Here is a 22,824-nt window from a genome sequence, read left to right as displayed (position 1 = left end):
CACTATTGAAAGCACGTAATGTTAAGTACCATATGCTCTCTCTCCAGAAAGTATGCACAAATACTATTTCTGTTAAAAACTAAACAAAACTAGTAGTTTTGCATACTTCCCATTCAAAAACTTATCCCAATTGAATGATTCCCTTTGTCATGGAGTGTTTTTCCCCAAGCGGGCCCTAATAGAGAAGCTGAATCAGATATTGTGACTTACCAAAGGTCACAAGGAATCATCTAGTGAGCTAGAAATAGAATCCAAAAACCTTTCTTTTGATTCCCTGAATTTAAAAACAAATAAAATCTACTATAGAGAAAGAAAAACTGGAGAAACTAGGCTTGCTTGACATTCCTGGGTCAGGGAATTCAAGTCAACCAAAGTTAACAGACAGCTGCCATAGTCTGAGGATCAAAGAGGTGAATAAGACATAGGTGCTGCCTGCCTTCAAGGAACTGACAATCTAGTGCAGGGAGATCAGGTCACTGCTGAAAAATCTCTATCTAATGCAGAATGGGTTTATGAACACCTAGAGGATCCCACAGGAGGTCTTGCCCATCTTCACAGTCTCAACAGCAGCCAGCACAGTGACCCACATATAATATGTAGGCATGTAGTATTTGTTGAACACGGGCCATAAAAAAGGTACCAAAAGAACACTCTTCAGGTTGGTGGAAATTAAGGGACAGCTTTGTGAAGGAGGTGACATTTGAGCTGTGCCTGAAAGCATAGGGAGGTTTTTCACAGGCAGCAGGAATTGAGGGAGGGCCTTTGCAGCCCTAACAAAGATCAATGGCAAAGATCCTGGGGGGGGGGGGGGGGGGGGGGGGGTGCAGAACAAAGCATGATGTGATTTGGGAGAGCCCAGAGATGGCAGTGTGGCTAGAGAACAGGGGGCAGTGAGAGCTAAGGCTGGAGAGAGAAGCTGGGACCTGAGCAGAGAGAACCTTCAACAGCAAGCTAAATAATTTAGCAGTGAACTGTCATTGGAGGTTTTGAACAAGAGGAATGGTATCACCAGGACAGGGCTTCCTGCTGTATCATCTTGCCTGGCCCACCTGGGCCTCCTTTGCCTAATGGACAGTGGTGGCTTTCTTTTGATTGTTCTGTGTGTATGTGGTTTGGTTTTGAGGTTTTCTGTGGTTTAGTTTGTTTTTTGGCCTTTCCCTTTTCCTTACAGTTTTTCACAGCATATGGTCCTGATTATGTGTTGGAAATCACGCCAAGCTGCCGGCCAGACCGCAATGAGCCCCACCGAGTCCAGCAAATCCTCAACTACATCAAAGGTGAGCACCACCCCTCGAGTCCTGCCCTCCTCATTCCACCCAGCCTGTGGTGGCTCATCAGTGGGAGCTTCCCCAAATACCATTTGTCTTTTGGTGGCTAATCATTTCACTGACTTAGAAGGGAAACAACTTCTTGGCCTGATAGCTTGTAGCTGGAATTCCACACTGGCCACTCTGATTGGGATTGTCATTTGGCCAGCTAATGTCACCTTCAGGGGGACAAAAGGTTTATCTTAGGTACCTCCAGTGGAAAATTAGTTCTAAAGTATGCCCTGGAACCCTTTTCCTTTTAAAAGAGCAACAGTAAAACTCTCTTAAGGTGAGGGAAGTTCAAGTCAACTCAGACTTGGGGTAGGGGGAGGAGGGGCTCAAAGACATCATATTCCAGTGTAGCTCCTTGATCCAAGATGGCCTTGAGAGACTATGGGGCCACAGTGGATAGTCAGGGTTCTGGTGCCCTGAGGGTGGGCTCCCCAGTCTTACCCAAAGCACTGAAGATGGGGCTGCTTCCCTATCTTGCCCTTCCCTTAGGCTGGCCTACAATTATTCTGACTTCTGGACAGAGGGAAATGGCAGTCATCAGGTTGTTATACTCTTGATCACACTATCCACTAGCTGTTTGGGGATGCTGCCCTTAGCTTTCCAGTAGAGCCCCCCCCAAACCCCAGGTGCTACTCCACAACTCAATTCACTTTATCTACAATATTGTAAAGTTGTTTTGGCACCCATTTTCCTGTTTAATTGAATTTGTATATATGTGTGCATATCTTTTGGATCCTAATTATTTGCAGAGTTAAGAGGCTAAGAGTATCATATTGACCATCTCAGAGAGTGAAGTCCCCATGTTTATTCATATAACGACCAAGACAGCAGCAGTCCTCCTACCTTTGACTCCCTCGTTGGAATAGAATCCAGCATGAAAGGGAGGAAGTTCTGTGCCAGAGTTAGTCTGAGGGAACACATTATGTCCTAGGAGTCTTTGCTGAGGGTTATATTAAGGCCCCATCCTCTAGTAGAGCCCAGGCTGTGACAACAGCCAAGTCCTTAGGCAGGGACTCCACGTCCCAGGCTCCTTTGGCCAGATAAAATTTTCTAAGCTCACAAGTCATAAACTTCTAAGATAACGCTCACAGCAATGCTTATTGCCTCTCTGGGGTGTCGAATAGCCCTCAGCCTTCTCTTGATCCTATAGTTTCAAGCCACCTCCCTCCAACCTCTCAGTGGGTACTGACCCCACGAGCCCTCACTTCCTAACTAAATCCTCCTCCCTTGTACAATCTTTAAGGCTTTTAAACTCTTTCTATTCCTGGCCCTTTTCCAGTCCTTCTCACTATGCTGCAGTCTTCATTAACACTAGTGCTCCCACCCTAGTTTCCTGCTGCCCCTCACAGACCCAGGACAACTTTCCTGTTTCCTTTGGGACTGATCCTGGACCAACTTCTCTTACCCCTCTTCCTTCAACCTTGCCATTTTCCCCCCATCCAGGCTTTAAATCCTGGTAGAGCACAGACAAAGCAATAGAAACAGAGAAACTAAAGCCTCTGCAGCTTCTTGTTCACACCTACGTATGTGCAGATATCTGTATGCCCTCATGCTTTCCTACACACGTACCCAGACACATATCTCCAGAGTGGTGACATCTTGCTATTGAGGAAATGGAAATGACAAGCGAGAGAAGACATAAGGAAGGTAATTCAAAGGGAAGAGAACTAGGAAAGGTAAGAAACCCAAAAGAGCAATAAATTTTTAAAAGACTTGAGATAAAAGATTAGTTTGAGGGTTGGGGAAAAATAATAGAAAATCTTAGAGGACATGTAAGTTACATGTAAGTCAAGATTTTTAAAAGATCCTAACAGGTTAAAGCAATATTCTGATTATAGCACAATAAAATTAAACTGGGCAAAAATGTATGGACCAGGAATTAGGTCCTCAGAAGCATTGGACACATACAAGATGGGAAGATGTTGCTCAGCAGCATTTTGTCTGAAAGAGCTAGGGATTTTAGTCAACGCAGTTAGTGTGAGTCATCAGGACAAGGTGGCCTCCAGAGATGTTGATGCAATATCAACCTCACTTTAAAAGAGCTCCAGACAAATAGGAGCATGCTGCTGGTCAGTTGGTATGGGGAAAGGACTATAGACCAGGGTCCAAGAGGTCTGGTTAGAGGAGCTGAGGCTTTTGGAAAAAAGAAGACCCAGGGGGATGTGGTCTTTACCTCATATCTCTGAAAGGCTGTCACAGTGCAGAGGGCATAGACAGAGGTTATGTAGTCACAGGGCACAGAGCTAGGGCCCATGGGTAGATATTATAAAAAGGCAAATTCTTATTCAATAGAAGGAAGAATTTTCTAACATTTAGCGGTGTCCAAAGTGGAGCAGGCCATCCAAAAAGGAATGAGGTCTCTGTTGGCAGAGACATACAAGTAGAGACTAGACAGTCACTTGGCTGTCATATAATACAAGGGCTCCTGCATTGATTATACTGGATTATTGTTAAGGTTTCTTCCATTCTTAAGATCCTAGGATGCTGTATGTTAAAAATGAGAAAATAGAAACACAAAAAAAAGAATATGATGAGAGTGCAGGGGTTGGTAGATGAGTCATAGTTGTTGAGGGGGGAAGTAATACTGTGTACAGGAAAGAATTGATGAGAAGAAAATAAATTAAATGGCTGAGAGTGGGTGGGGAAGAGCCAGGAAGGGCGGACAGCAAGTAGAGTGGCTATAGAATACTAGGAATGCTCAGATTTTCCATTTAGCTATCTCTTTCATATTGACAAAATCTTGTGTTCTAGCCATGCAAATGAGCAGAGCACACAAGTCCAGGACCAAAAAGAAATTCAGCTAAACCTAGAAGAAATGAGGCTAGAAAGAAGTCTAAATGTTGCTATAAATGGCCAGGCTAACCTGCTATACTGAGACCATGCCCCTCCAGACGCATGCTGCCATCAGATAGTGAGTGTGTTGCCATGACAATGGTCAGTGTGGAAAAGCTGCTGAATTTTCTACATTCTGAAAGATTTTCCTGAACCTGCCTACATGACTGTCATTTCTTCTTGCACATAAAAACCTCAGCAAGGCTGGCCATTTCTCACTGTGTCTCTTGCCCTCCTTCCCCCATATTAAAAACAAAGGAGTGGGGAAGTATGGATTGATTTGGGAAGATGGGATGGCAATGATGGAGTGGATGGATTAAGCTCCACTCTATGGGAGGGAGTTTAGCCAGCATGTCTCATTGAATTTGTTCAGCCTTTGAGCTTGGGGTTTTTTCTCTTTCTTACCACATCCCTTGGAAGCACAAAAGATGGGATTTTTAGCCTACTGAAGATCAAACTTGGGAAGGCTCATCTTATAGAGGTGTATTCTATATGCCACAAGTTGACTGGAGGGACAGGCAAATTTAGAACTCACCTTATCCCATCTTTACTGTCCATTAGTCTTTCCAAGAGGGAAAAAACAGACAAAAATAAAACCTTGGAGAGTCAATTCAAGCTGTTAGCTTCATACAGGAAAAAGCTATGTTTTGCTCTAACAAATTGCTCTTCTCATGCCAGTGAATCTCAAAGATATGTGTCAGTGTTCACAAGGAAGTGTGGATCGCTCAGCCTAGCTCATGCCCACTACTGTAAAATTATCCTCACACCATCTTCATGTTCTCAAATTTGTTTGACTTTCCTCTGGTTGATGTACTCCAGAGGAATTGGCTCACAATGAACCTTATAGAGTTGGACTGGTGCTGATGTGATCAATCCCCATGGGTAGCTAGCTCCCCAAGCCCACCTGGCTCTACATGAGGAAACAAGGGTAGAGTTTTCTAGTCCCTGGTATGGATAACATTTGAATCAAGTAAATGTCCCTAGGGAGCCACAAGCTTCTTATTGCAGCCCAGACCCAACCTTCTGTGGAGGAGTACAGAGGGAGAGTGAGTTGCACATGTGTGAGTATGTGCTGGCATTGTAACTGGAGGTTATAACTCACTTGCTCTGAGTTCCCAGACTGTGCCCCAAGTTTTCCTGGAATAGAAAAGAAGACAAATAGGGCCAGGAGGTAAGGAGGAGGAGAAGGAGAGGGAAGACACAAGAAGGAAGAGAAGGCCTTGTGCACATCTGCCTTTTCTGACCCTTAATGAAGGAGGCTTAGTTAGCATCCTCTACAGTGCAGGGTTGGGAAGATGGATCAGCCAACTGATGTGGATGTAGGGGAGAGACAACATAGGTGAAATAAAAGAACAATAACTACTACTTATTTTACAGATGAGGAAACTAAGGCTCAGAGAGGATATGTAACTTGGCCAAGGTCACATTTGTTCGTTCATTCAGCAAGCAATTACTAAGCAAGTTCTATGTGCCACACACAGTGTGCTAATAGGTGGTAGACTGGTCTCTTTGAATTGGGGCTTTAGAGTCAGGCTTTTTGTCCTTTCCACTGGCCCTCATCTCTTTGCAGTGTTGCCCTGCTAAGTCTATTTGTCATACCTCATTTTTCCATTCCTATTTTTTTAACCACACCTACCCCTGCTTTTTCCAATTACCCCTAGTAAACCCTTCCTACCCTTCACTGCATATCTGGCACCTTCCATGTGGCTGATCCAAAACACCTGAAATCTGATGTCTCCTTGGAAATCAGCCAAGGGCAACACTTGAAATTCTGGCCTCTTTCAGCCTTCTCTAACCCCCTGTCCCTGCCATGCTCCCATCACCCTACCATACTATTATTGAATCTTTTTACTCCATTCTGAACTGAATAGAGAAGTAAAAGTGAAGGACAAAAGGTAGAAGAAACCGACCCATCCAGCTCCTAGTACCTGAAGTGTGTTGTGTTCACTAGCCTCACTCTGCTATTTACAGTTCCATGGCCCCAAGATAAAGCCCTTTGCACATCTACTGGTAATGTTCTCAGGAACACCATTGTACTGAGTGTAAACAGCACCTCCTCTGGCAGTTTGAAGTCTGGGATTGACATTCTTCTAGGGACTAGCAATTGGGGCATCAGATCTGGATATGTCCAAGTCCTGCTGAAGCTCCAAGGAATTGCTGAAATGGTTCTCCTGCCTGGTGGGACTCTACACCATGAAAACTCAGCTTATTTCCACACCTTCTCTTGCTTCCTGAGAAGCCATAAGAATAAGCTGAAAGGCAGGGTTGGTCCCAAGACAGACCATTTGCTTTCAGGCTTCTTAGAAGGATTTGGAGCAGGATTGTGGAGGGTATGTTGAGCCGATTTGCATGACTTCAGGTGAGGGTTTCTGTGATGTCCATCCCTTATCTCCTCTTGTCATCCCCTGTCCCCTCTTTATTCCTCTCTAGCCCACTGTGGTTCTTCCCCATTGCCCAGGTTCTTGTCTTGTTGTACTAAAGAGTGATAGATACTAAAGAGTGATAGAATTGGAAAGGTTTGTTGTTACTGTTGTTGTTAAACAGAAAGATAAGTTATAAAAATATCAGGGTACCAAGCTGGCTCCGTCAATAGAGCATGCAACTCTTAATCTCAGGTTTGTGAGTTCAGGCCCCATATTGGGTTTAGAGATTACTTTAAAAATAGATAATTATAAAAGTTTTTAAAAATATATCATGCTTAAAATGTTATAAATTCTAAAATAAAAATGGAGGCTGTAAGCCTCCTGCTTAAGTTATTGTAACCAAAGTTAACTTTGTATCTTTGTAACTTTGGTTACAGTAACTTAAACAGCTTTTAACAAACAATGAAACCCCTTGGCAGATTACTTATTAAGACTCAAAATACCTATACAAATACAGGAAGCAAGAACTACCATTATTGAAATTCAAGTGTGTGACACCATGTGCTGGATTCTTTACATATATGATCTCATTTAATCTTCACAATTACCTCATGTGGTAGGAAACTTGTGTCCAAAGACACCATGTAACATGCCCATAATCACATAACAAGTAAGTAGTGACCTCTGGAGTTGAATCCAGACCTAGTGCCATCTGCCTCTTAGCAGTATTGCTCAAGTCTACTCATCATACCCTGTCTGCTTTTTTCAGTTGCCCCTAGTGAACCCTTTCCACCCTGCAATGTCTCCCAAAGTAAGGTTCTGAACCAGCTTAATTTTAAGAAGTATTATTGTGTCTCCACTTCAGAGCCAAACTAAATCAATCAATGGATATTTTTTGTAACCTCCCATGCTCTTAGTGCCATGAGAGGTATAAGAGAAGTTTAAAACATGGTCTCTGCCTCTATTAAACAGCTAAGAACTCTAGAGAAGGAGACAAAACTAACACCTTTAGACAGATCAGGATATAATAAGGCTGATACTATGTAGAAGTGGGGGAGTAAGACCTAAGGGAGACTGCTTTCAAAAGGCTTGGAGGATTTTAATTGATAATGGGGAAGTGTTCATAAGTGAGGGAAACTTGAATAGGTGGGATCCAGGAGCAGATTGCAACTTCCCTTGAATTTCTGGCTAAGGAGTCCATACTGGATACAATAAAGTGGGAGCCATTCTAGGTTCCAGGATTAGGACATAACATGATGCAGTGACATTTGGATGAATCGTGATATTTGGATGAATCATTCTAAGAGTAAGCCTGCAAGAGAGTGGACAAGAACAGTGGTAGTAGGATATTCCCTATCCTATTCCTCCCAAAATACCCAAGGGTTGTTTGGAAGAGAGTACCAAAAACACTTAGAAATAGGTCATGTATAGGGGATCAAAAAGAGAGGAGGAAGTAAAAATGATTCTGAGGTTTCCAGCTTGGATATCAGCTTGGATGGGGAGCTGTTGGAGGAGGGGGGATAGTTTTACAGAAACATATACTTGATATGTTCTGTTTTGATATTTTGAAGTTGAGATATAATACAATGTCCCAAATACATCTACATGGAAGATTTGTTGCTGCCAACTAAAAAGAAATTTTTAAAGATAATTTGATGGCACAAGATTATTCTCAGAACAATATTAAGTGTAAAAAAAAAAAAAACAGGATACAAAATGAGTTAATACCAAATAGTCTCAGTTTTGTAAATATACATAATGTATATGTGAGTGAGTATGTGGATATGCACAGAGAAACGTCAGAAGGAGATATAACAAAAATGCTAACAGTAGTTACTTTGGTGGTAGGATTGGAATTGTGGGTATTTTTGACTTGTTCTTAATTCTTTTTCTGTATTTTTCAAAATTTCTACCATGAGCACGTGTTGCTTTTTTATTCAGAAAAGAATTAATACATGTTTCAATTTTTAAATAATAATAATAATGTTTTATCAGACCTTATATCCCAACTTTTGGTTTACAAAATCTGGTCACTGCGCCTGCACATTGCTGGAAAGATAGGGACTAGAGAGTGAGCATTTTACATGGCTCAGGTACTATTTCCTTTCTTAGGTACCTCTAGTAATTCTAGGATGCTTCCATCTGTCTGCTCAAGGAAGCAGATTTTCCCTTGACTCATGCTGTAAAGCCTCTTCTGTCTAGTAGAAGGGTATAAAATCCAGATAGCTTCCTAGGACCATGTTCCTTTCCAAAATTCTCATTCACTCCAAAGCAGCTGTCTCAGTCTCAGTCTTTCTGACTTCTCTCTTCTGCTCCATTGATCTATGTGTTTATTCCTCCTCATAGTCTTGATTAGTATAGCTATATAATAAACCTTAAATCAGGGGTGCCTGTGTGACTCAGTCAGTTAAGCATCTGACTTTGATTTCAGCTCAGGTCATGATTTCACAGTTCATGAGTTTGAGCCCCGCATCAGACTCTGCACTGACAGTGTGGAGCATGCTTGGGATTCCCTCTCTTTCTCTCTCTCTCTACCCCTCTCTCCTCCTCTCTCTTGCTTCTTTCTCAAAATAAACTTTTAAAAAGTAAATAAATACACCTTAAATCAGGTAGAGTGATTCCTCTTTCTTCCTTTTCGAAATTGTTTTAGCTTATACTAGTTTCTTTGCTTTCCATATATGCTTTAGAATAATCTTGTCTATGTCTACAAAATATCTTGATGTGATTTTGTTAGGAATCATGTTGAACAAGTATATCAATTTGGGGAGAATTGACATCTTTATTGTACTGAGTTTTCCAATCCATAAACATGGTTTGTCTCCCCATTTATTTAGGTCTTTTTTTAATTCCTTCTTCAGCATTTTATAATTTTCAGCATACAGATTCTAAACAGGTTTTATACGTTAGTTTTTCTCTTTTTGAGTTATTGTATTTTTTAAAATATTTTTAACGTTTATTTATTTTTTGAGAGAGAGAGAGCATGAGCAGGGAGGGGCAGAGAGAGAGGGAGACACAGACTCTGAAGCAGGCTCAGGCTCTGAGCTGTCAGCAGAGCTTGATGCGGGGCTCGAACCCATGAACCACAAGATCATGACCTGAGCTGAAGTCGGATGCCCAACTGACTGAGCCACCCAGGTGCCCCTTGAATTATTGTATTTATTTTGTTTTCCATCTGTTAATAGTTACTATATAGAAATACAATTTTTGTATTTTGCACTTATATCCTGTGACCTTGCTGAACTCATTTATTATTTCTGTTTCTTAAGGATTCTTAGTATTTTTCTACATAGATCACCACTCATCTACAAATAGAAACAGTTTTATGTCTTCGTTTCTTATCTGTATGCTTTTTGTTGCCTTTTCTTGACTTATTGCACTGGCTTAGACTTCCAATATTATGTTAAATAAAAATGGTGAGAGCAGACACCCTTGCCTTGTTCCTTAACTTAAAGGAAAAATACTCACTCTTTCACCACTAAGAGTATGTTAGCTGTAGGTTTTCATAGATCTTTCTTATTAAGTTGAGGCAGTAACCCTTCATATTCCTGGTTTCATGAGAGTCTTTGCTATGAATGGGTGTTAAATGCAGCTTCTGCATCAGTTGATACTAATACTGATATATATGTAATTTTTCTTCTTTAGCCTTTTAATATTGTAGATTACCCTGATTGATCTTCAAATTTTGTGGGGTTTTTTGTTCTGTTTTGTTTTTAAAGTATGGGGCACCTGAGTGGCTCAATCGGTTAAGCATCCAACTTTGGCTCAGGGCATGATCTCACAGTTTGTGAGTTCAAGCCCCATGTCAGGCTCTGTGCTGACAGCTCAGAGCCTGGAGCCTGCTTCGGTTTCTCTGTCTCCTTCTCACTCTCTGCCCCTCCCCCACTCACCCTTTGTCTCTGTCTCTCTCAAAAATAAATAAACATTAAAAATTTAAAAATAAATAAATAAATAAAGTAGTCTTCATGCCCAACATGAGGCTTGAAATTACAATCCCCAAATAGAGAGTCATGTGCTCTATTGACTGAGCCAGCCAGTCGCCCCTGATCTTCAAATTTTGAACCAGATTGTATATCCAAAATAAAGTCTACTTGATCATGGTGTACAATTTTTATATACATTGCTGAATTCTATTTGTTAATATTTTCTTGAGGATTTTGTTTCTATATTCATGAGAGATATTAGCCTATTATTTTCTTTTTTGTGCTGTCATCATCTGCTTTCAGTATCAGGCCAATAATGCCTTATGAGGTGAATTTGGGAATATTCCTTCCTCTTCTGTTTTCTGCAAGAGATTGGGTAGAATTGGTATCAATTCTCCTTTTTAGTAGACTTCTCCAGTGAGACCATCTGGGCCTGGAGATTTCCTTTTCAGGAAGTTTTTCATTTCTACCTTGATACCATTGTGGTCAGAATACATGTGCTATATAATTTCAATTTTTTTTCAACTTGTTGAGGTTTGTTTTATGGCCCAGTATATGATCATTTTGGTATATGTTCTATAAGTGCTAGAAAAAATATGTATTCTGTTGCTGTTTGATGGAATGTTCTATCAATGTTGGTTAGATCCTATTGGCTGATAGCATTATTGAGTTTTTCTATATCCTTAGTCATTATCTGTCTTGTTCTATTATCAATTGCTGAGAGAGGGATGTTAAGTCTCCAATTCTAATTGTGAATCTATTTCTTCTGAAGCTCTATCAGCTTTTGCTTCATTTATTCTGAAGCTCTGTTGTTTGATACATACACATTTCGATTGCTATATCTTCTTGGTAGATTGACCTTTTCACCATTATGTAATGTCCCTTTTTGTCCATGGTAATTTTCTTTGCTCTCAATTTTACTTTATCTGATATAAATATAGCCACTCCTGATTTCTTTTGATTAATGTTTGCATGGCATATCTTTTTCTATCCTTTTACTTTCAACCTGCTAATATCATATTTGAAGTGAGTTTCTTATAGATAGTATGTAGTTGGATCACTTTTTTAGCCACTCTGCCAATCTTTGTCTTTTAACTAATGTATTTATTTCATTTTCTTAGAGAGAGCACGAGTGGGGGAGAGGAGTAGAGAGAGAGAAAGAGAGAGAATCTTTTTTTAAGTTTATTTATTTATTTTGAGAACAAGAGAGAGTGGAGGAGGGGCAGAGAGAGATGGGGAGAGAGAGAATCCCAAGCAGGCTCTGCGTTGTCAGCACAGAACCCAATGTGGGGCTCGAACTCATGAATTACAACATCATGACCTGAGCCAAAACCAAGAGTTGGATGCTTAACTGACTGAGCCACCCAGGCACCCCATAGAGAATGAATCTTAAGCAAGCTCCATGCTCAGTGTGGAGCCTGACATGGGGCTTAATACTACAACCCTAGGATCATGACCTGAGCTGAAATCAAGAGTCAGATGCTCAACCAACTGAGTCACCCAGGAGCCCCATAACTAATGTATTTAGATCATTTACATTCAATGTAATTTTGATATGTTAGGGATTAAATCTACCATTTTATTTTTTGTTTCTCTTTGTTCCTTCTGTTCACTCTCTATTTTATTCTTCCTCCTTTACTGTTGGCAACTTTATACCTTTGTTCAAATTTCATTTTGATTCATCTTTAGTGGTTTTGATTGTATCTCTCTGTGTAGGCTTTTTAGTAGTCACTCTGGGTATATATTATATATACATAATTTACCACAATCCACTCACTGGTATCAACATTTTACCAGTTTGAGTGAAGTGTAGAAACCTTACCTACTTTAAGTCCTTTCCCCTCTCCTCTTTATAACATAATTGTCTTAAATATTTCTTCTACATACATTTAGAACTGCATCAGTGTTATAATTTTTGTTTCAATCATCAAACATAATTTAGAAAACTGAAGATGAGAAAAATCTATTATGTTTATTCATATTTTTACTCTTTCCATTGTTCTTTCTTCCTTCCTGGTGTTCCAAGATACCTTTTTTTATCATGACCTTTTCATTTCAAAACCTTCCTTTAGCTATTCTGTTAGGGTAGGTGTGGTGGCAACAAGTGCTCTTAGTTTTCCTTCCTCTGAGAATATTTTTATTTCCCCTTCATTCCTGAAAAAAAATGTTTTCATGGATCTAGAATTCTGGATTGACAGTTACTTTCTTGCACCACCTGAAATATATTTTACCACCTCCTTCGGGCCTCCATGGATTTTGATGAGAAAACCACTGTCATGTGAATATCTTTCCCTTATAGTAAGGCTTTGTTTCTGTTTTGCTGCTTTACATACTTTTTTTTTTAACTTTTCAGGAATTTGATTATGATGGGTCTTGGTGTGGCTCTCTTTGTATTTATCCAGTTTGGGGTTCAGTCAGATTCTTGAATCTGTAGGTTTATATCTCTTGCCAAATTTGGGGAACCATTAGCTATTATTTCTTCAAATTCTTTTTCAGTCCCATTCTCTTTCTCCTTGCCCTCTGGAACTTTGGTGACATGAATATTAGATCTTTTATCATAGTTCCACATGATCCCTGAGGTTCTCATTTTCTCAGACTATTTTTTGTCTTTTATTCAAATTGGTTAATTTCTATTGTTCTGTATTCCAGTTTACTAATTTTCCTCTCCCACTTCTCTCCACTGTGCTGTGGAGCCCATCTGTTGGGTTTTTTCTTTCACTTATTGTATTTTTTAGTTGTAAAATTTCCATTTCATTTTTCTTTATTTCTTCTATTTCTTTGCTGAGACTTATTCTTTCATTTTTTTTCAAGCAAGTTCATAATTGCTCAGTGAAGTATTTTTATGATGACCCCTCTAAACTCATTGTCAGGTATTTCCAACATCTATGTCATCTCTATGTTGGCATCCATTGATTGTCTTTTTCCCATTCAAGTTGGTAGTTTCCTGTTTCTTGGTATGAGTGATTTTCTATTGTATCCTGAAATTTTTAGGTCTTTTTATGAAATCTGCATCTTATTTAAATCTTCTGTTTTAGCAGGCTTCCAATAACATCATGCTTGCAGAGAAGGGGGGGCACCACTCCATTACTTCCAGGTGGGGATAAAAATCTAGGTTCCCCACTCAGCTGCCATTGACAGCCTAGGGAGAGGTGGGGCATCTCATCTGCTAGACAGGAGTGGAAATTCAGGCTCCCCATTAGAACTCCACTGATACCATCCTGGCTAGGAATGGGAATAGCACTTCATTACTGCTCCCCATGTAGTCTCTAATGATGGCAATGAGTGGGCCTCCTTGCCATTGAGATAAAAGTTCTGGCTTTCCACTCTACCTTCTCTGACACTATTCTGAGATAGAAGAGGAGCCTGGTAACTGTTAAGCTAATTTTTTATTTCAATGTTTCATACATGTAACAAATATGTATTTGGTGTTAATATGTGCCAGGCACTATTCTGGGCACCGGTGATAGAGATGTAAATAGTAGGACAGGTAGGGGCACCTGGCTCGGTTGGTTGGGTGACCGACTTCGGCTCAGGTCATGATCTTGCAGTTTGTGAGTTGGAGCCCCGCGTCGGGCTCTATGCTGACAGCTCAGAGCCTGGAGCCTACTTCAGATTCTGTGTCTCCCCCTCTCTCGACCCCTCCCCTGCTTGCGCTCTGTGTCTCTCTGTCTCTCAATAATAAATGTTTAAAAAAACTTTTTTAATTTAAAAAAATAATAGGACACGTAAAGGTCTTGCCCATCATGGAACTTACATTCTAGTGGGGAAGATAGACAATAAGCAAATGAATAAATATTTAATGTTGGTTACTGATAAATTTCAATGGGGTGCTATTTTAGATAGGTGGTCAGTAAAGGCCTCGCTGAGGAAGTGACATTTTGGAATAGAGCTTAATGTAGTAAGGGAAGGAGCTTTGCAAAAATTGAGGTGAAAAACATTCTAGATGAAGAAAAGAGCAAGACCAAAGACCCTATGGCAGGAATGGATCTGGTGTACAGTTGACCCTTAAACAATGTGACAGTTAGGGGCACCTACCCCCTACATACTTGAAAAACATCTACATATAACTTTGGTTTGTTTTGGTTTTTTTAATATTTGTCTTTGTTTGGTTTTTGGTGTCCCTGGGTGAGCATGAATGCATATAGCTTTTGAATCCCCAAAAATGTAACTACTAATAGCCTACTATTGACCAGAAAACTTACTGAAACGTAGTCGATTAATATATATTTTGTATATATATTGTATACTGTATTTTTTCCTGTTTTTAAGTTTTTATTTTAATTCCCATTAGTTAACATACAGTATTATATTAGTTTCAGGTATACAATATAGTGATTCAACACTTTCATACATCACCTGGTGCTCATAACAAATGCACTCCTTAATCCCCATCACCTATTTAACCCAGCCCCCACCCACCTCCCCTCTGATAACCATCAGTTTGTTCTCTATAATTAAGAGTCTATTTCTAGATTTCTCTCTGTGTGTCTTCTTTTCCCTTTGCTCATTTGTTTTGTTTCTTAAATTCCACATATGATGAAATCATACTTGAAATTATATTTGTCTTTCTCTGACTTATTTTTCTTAGCATTATACTCTCCAGATTTATCCATGTTGTTGCAAATGGCAAGATTTCATTCTTTTTTTGGCTGAATAGTATTCCAGTGTGTGTGTGTGTGTGTGTGTGTGTGTGTGTATACCACATCTTTTTTTATCCATTCATCAATTGTTGGACGCTTGGGCTTCTTCCATATCTTGGCTATTGTAAATAATGCTGCTATAAACATAGAGGTGCATTTATCCCTTTGAATTAGTGTTTTTATATTTTTACAATAAAGTAAGGTAGAGAAGAGAAGATGTTATTACAAAATTCATGAGAAAGAATAAATACAGGAGTGCCTAAGTGGCTCAGTCAGTTAAGCATCCAACTTTGGCTCAGGTCATGGTCTCAAGGTTCATGAGATCGAGCCCCACATTGGGCTCTGCACTGACAGCACAGAGCCTGCTTGGGAGTCTCTGTCTCCCTTGCTCTCTCTGCCCCTCCCCCCCTCAAAAATAAATAAACATTTAAAAAAAGAAAGAAGAAATACATTTACAGAATTGTACTGTAAAAAATCAATGTATAATTGGACAAAGCTGTTCAAACCAATGTTATTCAAGGGTCAATTGTATATGTTTTAATGTGTATTGGAAAGAAATATAACTATCACATTAAACTCTGGTGATTTCACAGATATCACTTAGGATAAAGTTAAGTTTTTTTTTTTAACGTTTTATTTATTTTTGAGACAGAGAGAGACAGAGCATGAACAGGGGAGGGGCAGAGAGAGAGGGAGACACAGAATCGGAAGCAGGCTCCAGGCTCTGAGCCATCAGCCCAGAGCCCAATGCGGGGCTCGAACTCATGGACCGCGAGATCGTGACCTGAGCTGAAGTAGGACGCTTAACCAACTGAGCCACCCAGGCGCCCCTAAAGTTAAGTTTTTAAAAAAAGTTGGTATAAAATAGGTTTCCACATAAGTGGTACATAAATATGACAAATTTCTTGACAGTATTGAAGTTTGGGAAACAAATCTGTCTCTGAGGTAGATAATGTTATTAGCTCCATTTAACAGATGAGAGAACCAAGGCTTAGGAAGATTGATTAGTTTATGCAAGTTTAGAGCAAGTGAGGGCGCTGGAATTCCACTTAAGAAACTGAAGGTCATGCCCAACTTTTAAAAGAGGAAATATGGAATTTTCCTTCTTCCTGGTAGGAGTTGCTGTTGTTATATACAACAAACCAAGGAATTTCAAAGACTAAGTGGAGGCCTTTAATGTGTTTAATTTTTTTTCTGTTTTCCCAAAGTACATGCCTAAAGCAATTATATCACTTATTCCCCTCCAGCTTTTAGCTCTAAAATAATCAAGAGACAGGACACCTGGGTGGCTCAGTCAGATGAGCATCCAAATCTTGATTTAGGCTCAGGTCATGATCCCAAGGTCATGGGATCAAGCCCCACATTGGGCTTCATGCTGAGGTATAGCCTGCTTGAGATTCTCTCTTTCCTTCTGTCCCCTCTCTCCCACTCATGCTGTCTATCTAAAATATTTTTTTATTTTTTTTAATGTTTATTTATTTTGAGAAAGAGAGACAAACAACCAGGAGGGGAGGGGCTGAGAGAAAGGGGGAGACACAGAATCTGAAGCAGGCTCCAGGCTCTGAGCTGTCAGCACAGAGCCAAATGCAGGGCTTGAACTCATGAGCTGTGAGATCATGACCTGTGCCAAAGTCAGAGTCTCAACGAACTGAGCCACCCAGGCACCCCTCTCTAAAATAAATTTTTAAGAAATAAAATAATCAGGGGACAAAAGAGAGGTCAGAACTTATTAGAGAGGAGGCTCTTAACTATTAATAACTAGCTGAGGGTTGCTGAAGGGGAGGTAGGGGGATGGGTTAAACCGGTGATAGGGATTGAGGAGGGCACTTGTGATGAGCACTGGGTATTGTATGTAAGTGATCAACCACTAAGTTTTACTCATGAAACTAATATTACACTATATGTTAACTAACTAGAATTTAAATAAAAACTTGAAACAGTAAAAGAATAAAGTAAACTGCATTTTTCTATTAAAAAAAAGAACTTGTTAGAGAAAATAAGGTAAAACACTCAGAGTTCTGGAATGCTTTACTGTTGACAATTCCCTCAGTCTACCTGGAAGCCCTTTAACCAACTGGATTCAGGTACTGTCTTTAGCGTAGCTGCCAAATCCAGCAGTGCCAATAGGCATTTTATGCCAGAGTAAACAGGCCCAGCCTCCATGGCCTTGATGCTGAGGGACAGTCTTTGCAGGACTCTCACCACAAAGTTACAAGGCAAGCTCTACAGATACCCCATCCTCCGGACTCCTCTGCTATACCTGGACAGGGACATCTGCAAGCTACAGTCAGGCCACCAAAGGAGCTCTCAGTGTTTTAAGAAAGAGAAGCATCTTTATAGTCTTCTGGTTTACCCACATCCTTCTGCCTCTATGCAGCTCCAAGCATATTTTGGAGGGAGATTTCATAAAGATTTCGAAATTGAGTTAGAATTTCAAGTCTATTGTGACATGCAAATTAGTCCTGCTTGCCCGTTGGCAGCAATGCAGCTGAAGTGCCTAGAGACGGGCCATAAAATGAAAACATCAAAGTGATTAAATGTGCCCGAAGAGCATAATTGAGTGCATGAATAAGAGAAAATAAAACAAATTGATTTTCTCCAGTGCCAGAAAAACAGAATAATTGAGAACAAAATAATAGACTTTGAAGTAATCAAAATGAGGAATGTACCATAGTGACATAGAAACAGCCAGTTGTGGGGGAGATTTATTGTGTTTCTGATATCATTTTTACAACTTTAATTTCATTAGCTAATAAATACAAATCAATTGAAAAATCAGTCAACCAGAAAGAAGGCAGTCCCAAGCCAAGATTTTTATTCACATCTCTAAAACAGGCTGAGGCAGTGATCCTTAGTCTATTTTCATAGGCACACATATCCCCCGTGAGCTGGAAAACAAGTTCTGGGAGGCCTCTCTGCTTTGGAGGTGATGATGTTCTGTTCTGCCAGTCGCTTTCCACATTATAAGTTTACAGATTCAACTTTCAAAAGGGTGACTTTTATACCCTGCCAAGATTTCCAACAGAATTGCCTGAGTACGGCATCTTGGTTTACAAAGATGACATTTTCGTGGCACTGACCAGCTCCTATGGTCTTGCACTGGGTCTTTCTGAATTTGTGCAGTGGAGGCAGCGGCAGGTCCAGCAACAACAGCAGGATTACCTGCCACTCTTCAATACTGGTGAACATCTGTGGCTCACTGCTACCATGGTCATCCCCCCACCCCCTTACGCCCTCCCCTCCACACACACGTGCTCATGTGCAGTACATGAAGATCTATTCTAAAACACATAAAGGCCAGCAAGAGTATGACACCCCTTTGGTTTCCAGCCTGGCAACCATGATGCTGGGGAAATCAGGGGAGGGAAGCTGGGCTGGGAGACTTCTCATGCTGACTGTAGCAACAGAGCACTGGGGACAGCAAGCTATGCTGGGACCAGGTGTTGGAACGTCACACAGCAAGCATGAGATCAATGCAGAACTATTTTTATGGCTCCTCCAAGGAAAGAATCCATCCACCCTACTCTTCAGCTGTTCATGGCTGGGCTCGGTGGCCCTTCACCTCAGGATCCACAGTGGTGGCTAATGTGACTCAGATTGCAGTTTTTCCTTTCACAGACCCTTGAGCTGCTCTGGCAGCTGTTGGCACTTCCAGATGTTCATGACACACCCTACCTTCAGGGCTCCACAGTTAGCAGCCATGCCTTTGGCTCCAGTAAAGGTCTTTGGGACCATTGGGACTGTAAACCGTGGTCTACAGGGGGAGTTGGCAGTGCTGAGACTGGCACTACTTGCTGGCTCAATCAGGATGGCATAGTTAATACATTGTGACTGCCAGGCAATTTGTGCTGGAAAATTTATCTTACAGGAAGCACCTAGATGCTGAAAGGAGTCTCTCTGACCTTCTGGTGGCATCCGAGGCCTAATCATGATGTGCATTGAGGTGAACAGGGAATGTTAGCATTTAGCTCCTTTGTGCAAGAGAAAAGTTTATCCCCACTTCAGGCCTAAAACCCCAGCTTCCATTTCCCACTGGTGTTTGGGTGGAGCAAAACGGAGCAAATGAATTTCACAACTCTAAAGCATTATACAGATGTAAGGCTGTGTTATTCTTCCTGCCACTGCTATTCCCATTATCCTGGATTTCCCAGCCCAGAATTTTTGTCTGAAAAATATGGAGAAAGCACATGGACCAAGGAACCTGGAGTTGGGACTCCAAAATGGCTGGAAGGCATTGCCCAGCCCAGCAGATAAAGCACTCCAGGCCAAGCTCCACAGGCTGGCTAGCAGACAAGCAGCCCACTCCTGTGATGTCACCTCTACAGTTACTTGTGCCTATCCCTCCACATGGAGCCAGCAGATTTAGGCACAGGAGGGGAGAAAAAATGAATCATAAGCTATTTTAGAAATTACTTCAATTCTGTTTGAGACTGCAGTAGTCCCTTGCAAGCTAAGACCAGAAGCTTGGTGGGATTAATCCACAGCCTCAGGTTCTAATTCAGGTCAGAGGCAGACAAGTGGTAATTGGTGGTTATACTTAATTGTCATTGAAAGGCTTCCTGATGACAGGAGGGATCTACATTCCAGGGCAAGCAATACAGTTGATAATTAAGAGCTTAAATTAAATCAGCCATCCATATCAGCACATGCCCAAGGCTTCGTAGAAATCTCCTGTTCTGCCATTGTTCCTAGGTAGAGTGTGAGACCCTCAAGCATGATTAGGAGGGTAGCAGCTGGAAAACTTCCTCTAGCCCTAGACCATGCTAGATGGGCCTCCTCCCCATCTTAAAATCATTCAGAGGCTCCCCATAGCTTCTAGGGTAAGGCCAAAGCCTTCTAGGTCCTTGGTGATCTGGCCTCAGACCATCCCTTCAACCTCATTGCCTGCCTTCCCTGACCCTCATCCTGTGTTCTGGCCACAAAAACTTTGAAGTTGCCTTTATGTAAGTCTGGAACATTCTCTCCTCCTTGCCCTTAAAGGTGCTGCCTCCTCTGTGAAGCCTTCCACACCCTTTCTTTACATGCCCTAAGCACTCTGTACAGACTGGTATTTTATTGCCTTGTTATGGACTAGGATGTGTTTGCCTCCAAAAGTGCCTTCCTCACTGGACGGAGAACTTCTTGACGGCAAGAACTATTTTTCGTTCTCCTCTGTGACCTCAGCACCAAGCACAGGGTCTAGCCCATTGTAGACAACAGTAAAGATTTGTGAAATGAATGGACAGAGACAGGGACCAAATTGGGTTGAGGGAGCTGGATGGCAGGGGGTGGGTGGGGTACTATCCACTATTCTCAGATACTAGAGGCAGAAGAACAGCCTGGGTACCAGCTGTCCAAGAGCAATCCCTACAGTGACTTTTCCCAAAATGTGCCTCACATACCTCTGTATGAGAGAAAATTTGAGGTGACACAAAGATATTTTCCATTTTAATAACTATATGAATTTTAATGTATTTTTAATGTTTATTTATTTTTGAGAGAGAAAGAGACAGAGCATGATTGGGGGAGGGGCAGAGAGAGGGAGACACAGAATCCAAAACAGGCTCCAGGCTCTGAGCTGTCAGCACAGAGCCCAACGCAGGGCTCAAACTGGTCAGCCAAGAGATCATGACCTGAGCCGAAGTCGGACACTTAACCAACTGAACCAGCCAGGTGCCCCTAATGTATGTTTTAAAATGTACTAAACACATCAAGTCCGTTGATGATGATGATGATGATTACTACTACTCAGTACAGATGAGGCCCAAATAGGTATTAAAAATTCTAAAGTGAGCTGATATAAAGAAAAATATTGTCACTATCAATACAGGTATGACAACATACCTGAAAGAGGTACCCATATCATGGAAGTTTGGGAAACACTTTTCAAAAGTCCTAAATTTACTTCTGTGTTCCTCTGTGGTGCCACTCGGCCTCCAAGTACTCTGGGATCACCCCAGCATTCCTCCAAACTGCTATGACACTGATTTTCTTCAGAAGTCATTTGCCACTTGGCCTGGTGGCATGGATGCTCCTTTTGTAAGCATATGTTGGCTCTCCCCAACCACATTATAAGAGGCTTAAGAGCAATGACCAAACTTTAAGCTCTGTGAGCTGAATAGGAAAGTGCTTCATCAGCTGCCCTATAGATCTACAGATGTCCATTTCTTCAATGAATATTTTTGGGCACCTATTATGTGCCAGGAAGTGTTGAGGGTGCTAAAAGTAAAGTGATGAACAAGACAGACAAGGGTTCTGCCCTCATAGAGCTTGTGAGTGGATACAGACATAGTCAAATAAACACACAAGATGTTTTCAGTGTGCTAAGTGCATTGAAGAAAACTAAACACAATCATGTGACAGAAAGTAGTGACAGGGTGGGGGTGGCCACATAGATTGGCATTCACAAGGCCTCTCAGAGATAACTTATTTCAAGAGAGAGAGAGAAAGAGTGCACAAGTGGTGGAGGGACTGAGAGAGAGGGAGACAGAGAATTCCAAGCAGGCTCCACACTGTCAGTGCAGAGCCTGATGTGGGGCTTGAACTCATAAACTGTGAGATCAAGACTCAGCCGCTCAACCAACTGAACCACCCAGGCACCCCAGAGATAACTTTTGAATTGAGACCTAAATCATGAGAAGAGTCAGAAATGGGACTATCCAGGGACAGAACATTCCAGGCAGAAGGAACAGCAAATGCAAAGAAGGGGAAAACCCTAAGGGGGAAAAATGACTCGTGTGTTCTAGCAACACAAAGAAGCCCTATGTGGCTAGAACAGAGTAAGCAAGAGACAGGAGATAGGCACCAGAACCTTCAGGGCTTGGCAGCTAAGTAGTTTGGATTTTATTCCAAGTGTGATTAGAAGCCATAGAAGATTTTGAACATAGAAGTGATGTGGTCTGACCTAAGTTTTAACAAAACACTCTAGCTGCTATATAGAAAATAGGCTGTAGGGAACAAAGATGGAAGCAGAGAGACCAATTTTGAGACTATTAGGGTTGTCCATGCAAGAGGTGATAGTGGTTTGGAGTAAAGTTAGAGCAGTGAAGGATGGACAGAAGTGGGTGGATTTGGAACCTATTGTGGAGGTAGAATTGACAGGACTCGCTAATGGATTGAAAGGGAGGTTGTAAATGAAGGAGGAAATACAGATGACCCCTAGTCAATGTCACAGAGAAAAAAAAAGCCCAAGGAACTGTTCCATATCTGCACTGTCCAATATAGTCACCATTTGCCACACATGGCCATTTAAATTGAAGTTAATTAAAATTAAATAAAATTTAAAATTCACCTCCTCACTTGCATCAACCATATTCCAGCCTCTCAATAGCCACATGTAACTAGTGCTACCATCTTGGGCGGCATAGATATAGAACAGTTTAATCATAACAGGAAGTTCTATTGGACCATGCTGCTCTATATTTTAAAAAGTAAAGAATACAAGAATAAAAAGACAAGCCACAGACTGGGAGAAAGATTTGCAAAATGCATATCTAATAAAGGATAGGTATACAAAATATACAAAGAACTCTTAAAATTCAACAATAAGAAAACAATAACCCAGGGTGCCTAGGTGACTCAGTCATTTAAGCATCCAACTCTCTTGGTTCTGGCTCAGGTCATGATCTCTCAGTTCATGAGTTCAAGCCCAACATCAGGCTCTGCACTGACGGCACAGAACCTGCTTGAGATTCTCTCTCTCCCTCTCTCTCTCTCTCTCTCTCTCTCTGCCCCTCCCTCTCTCTCTCTCTCAAAATAAATAAACATTTGT

General features: G+C 41.1%; 1 protein-coding gene across 1 annotated transcript in view; it reads left to right on the top strand.

Annotated features, from left to right (window-relative positions):
- Positions 1-22,824, top strand: part of HDAC8 (histone deacetylase 8) — a 235,081-nt gene that overhangs the window by 204,209 nt on the left and 8,048 nt on the right. The window contains exon 10 of the mRNA XM_049643978.1: positions 1,172-1,277. Coding sequence (XP_049499935.1) covers positions 1,172-1,277 — 106 coding nt within the window. The remainder of the gene's footprint in view (positions 1-1,171; positions 1,278-22,824) is intronic.

The sequence above is a fragment of the Panthera uncia genome, chromosome X (genome assembly GCF_023721935.1).
Source record: "Panthera uncia isolate 11264 chromosome X, Puncia_PCG_1.0, whole genome shotgun sequence".
Lineage (NCBI taxonomy): Eukaryota > Metazoa > Chordata > Mammalia > Carnivora > Felidae > Panthera > Panthera uncia.
This window is presented reverse-complemented; position numbering and strand designations above follow the sequence as displayed.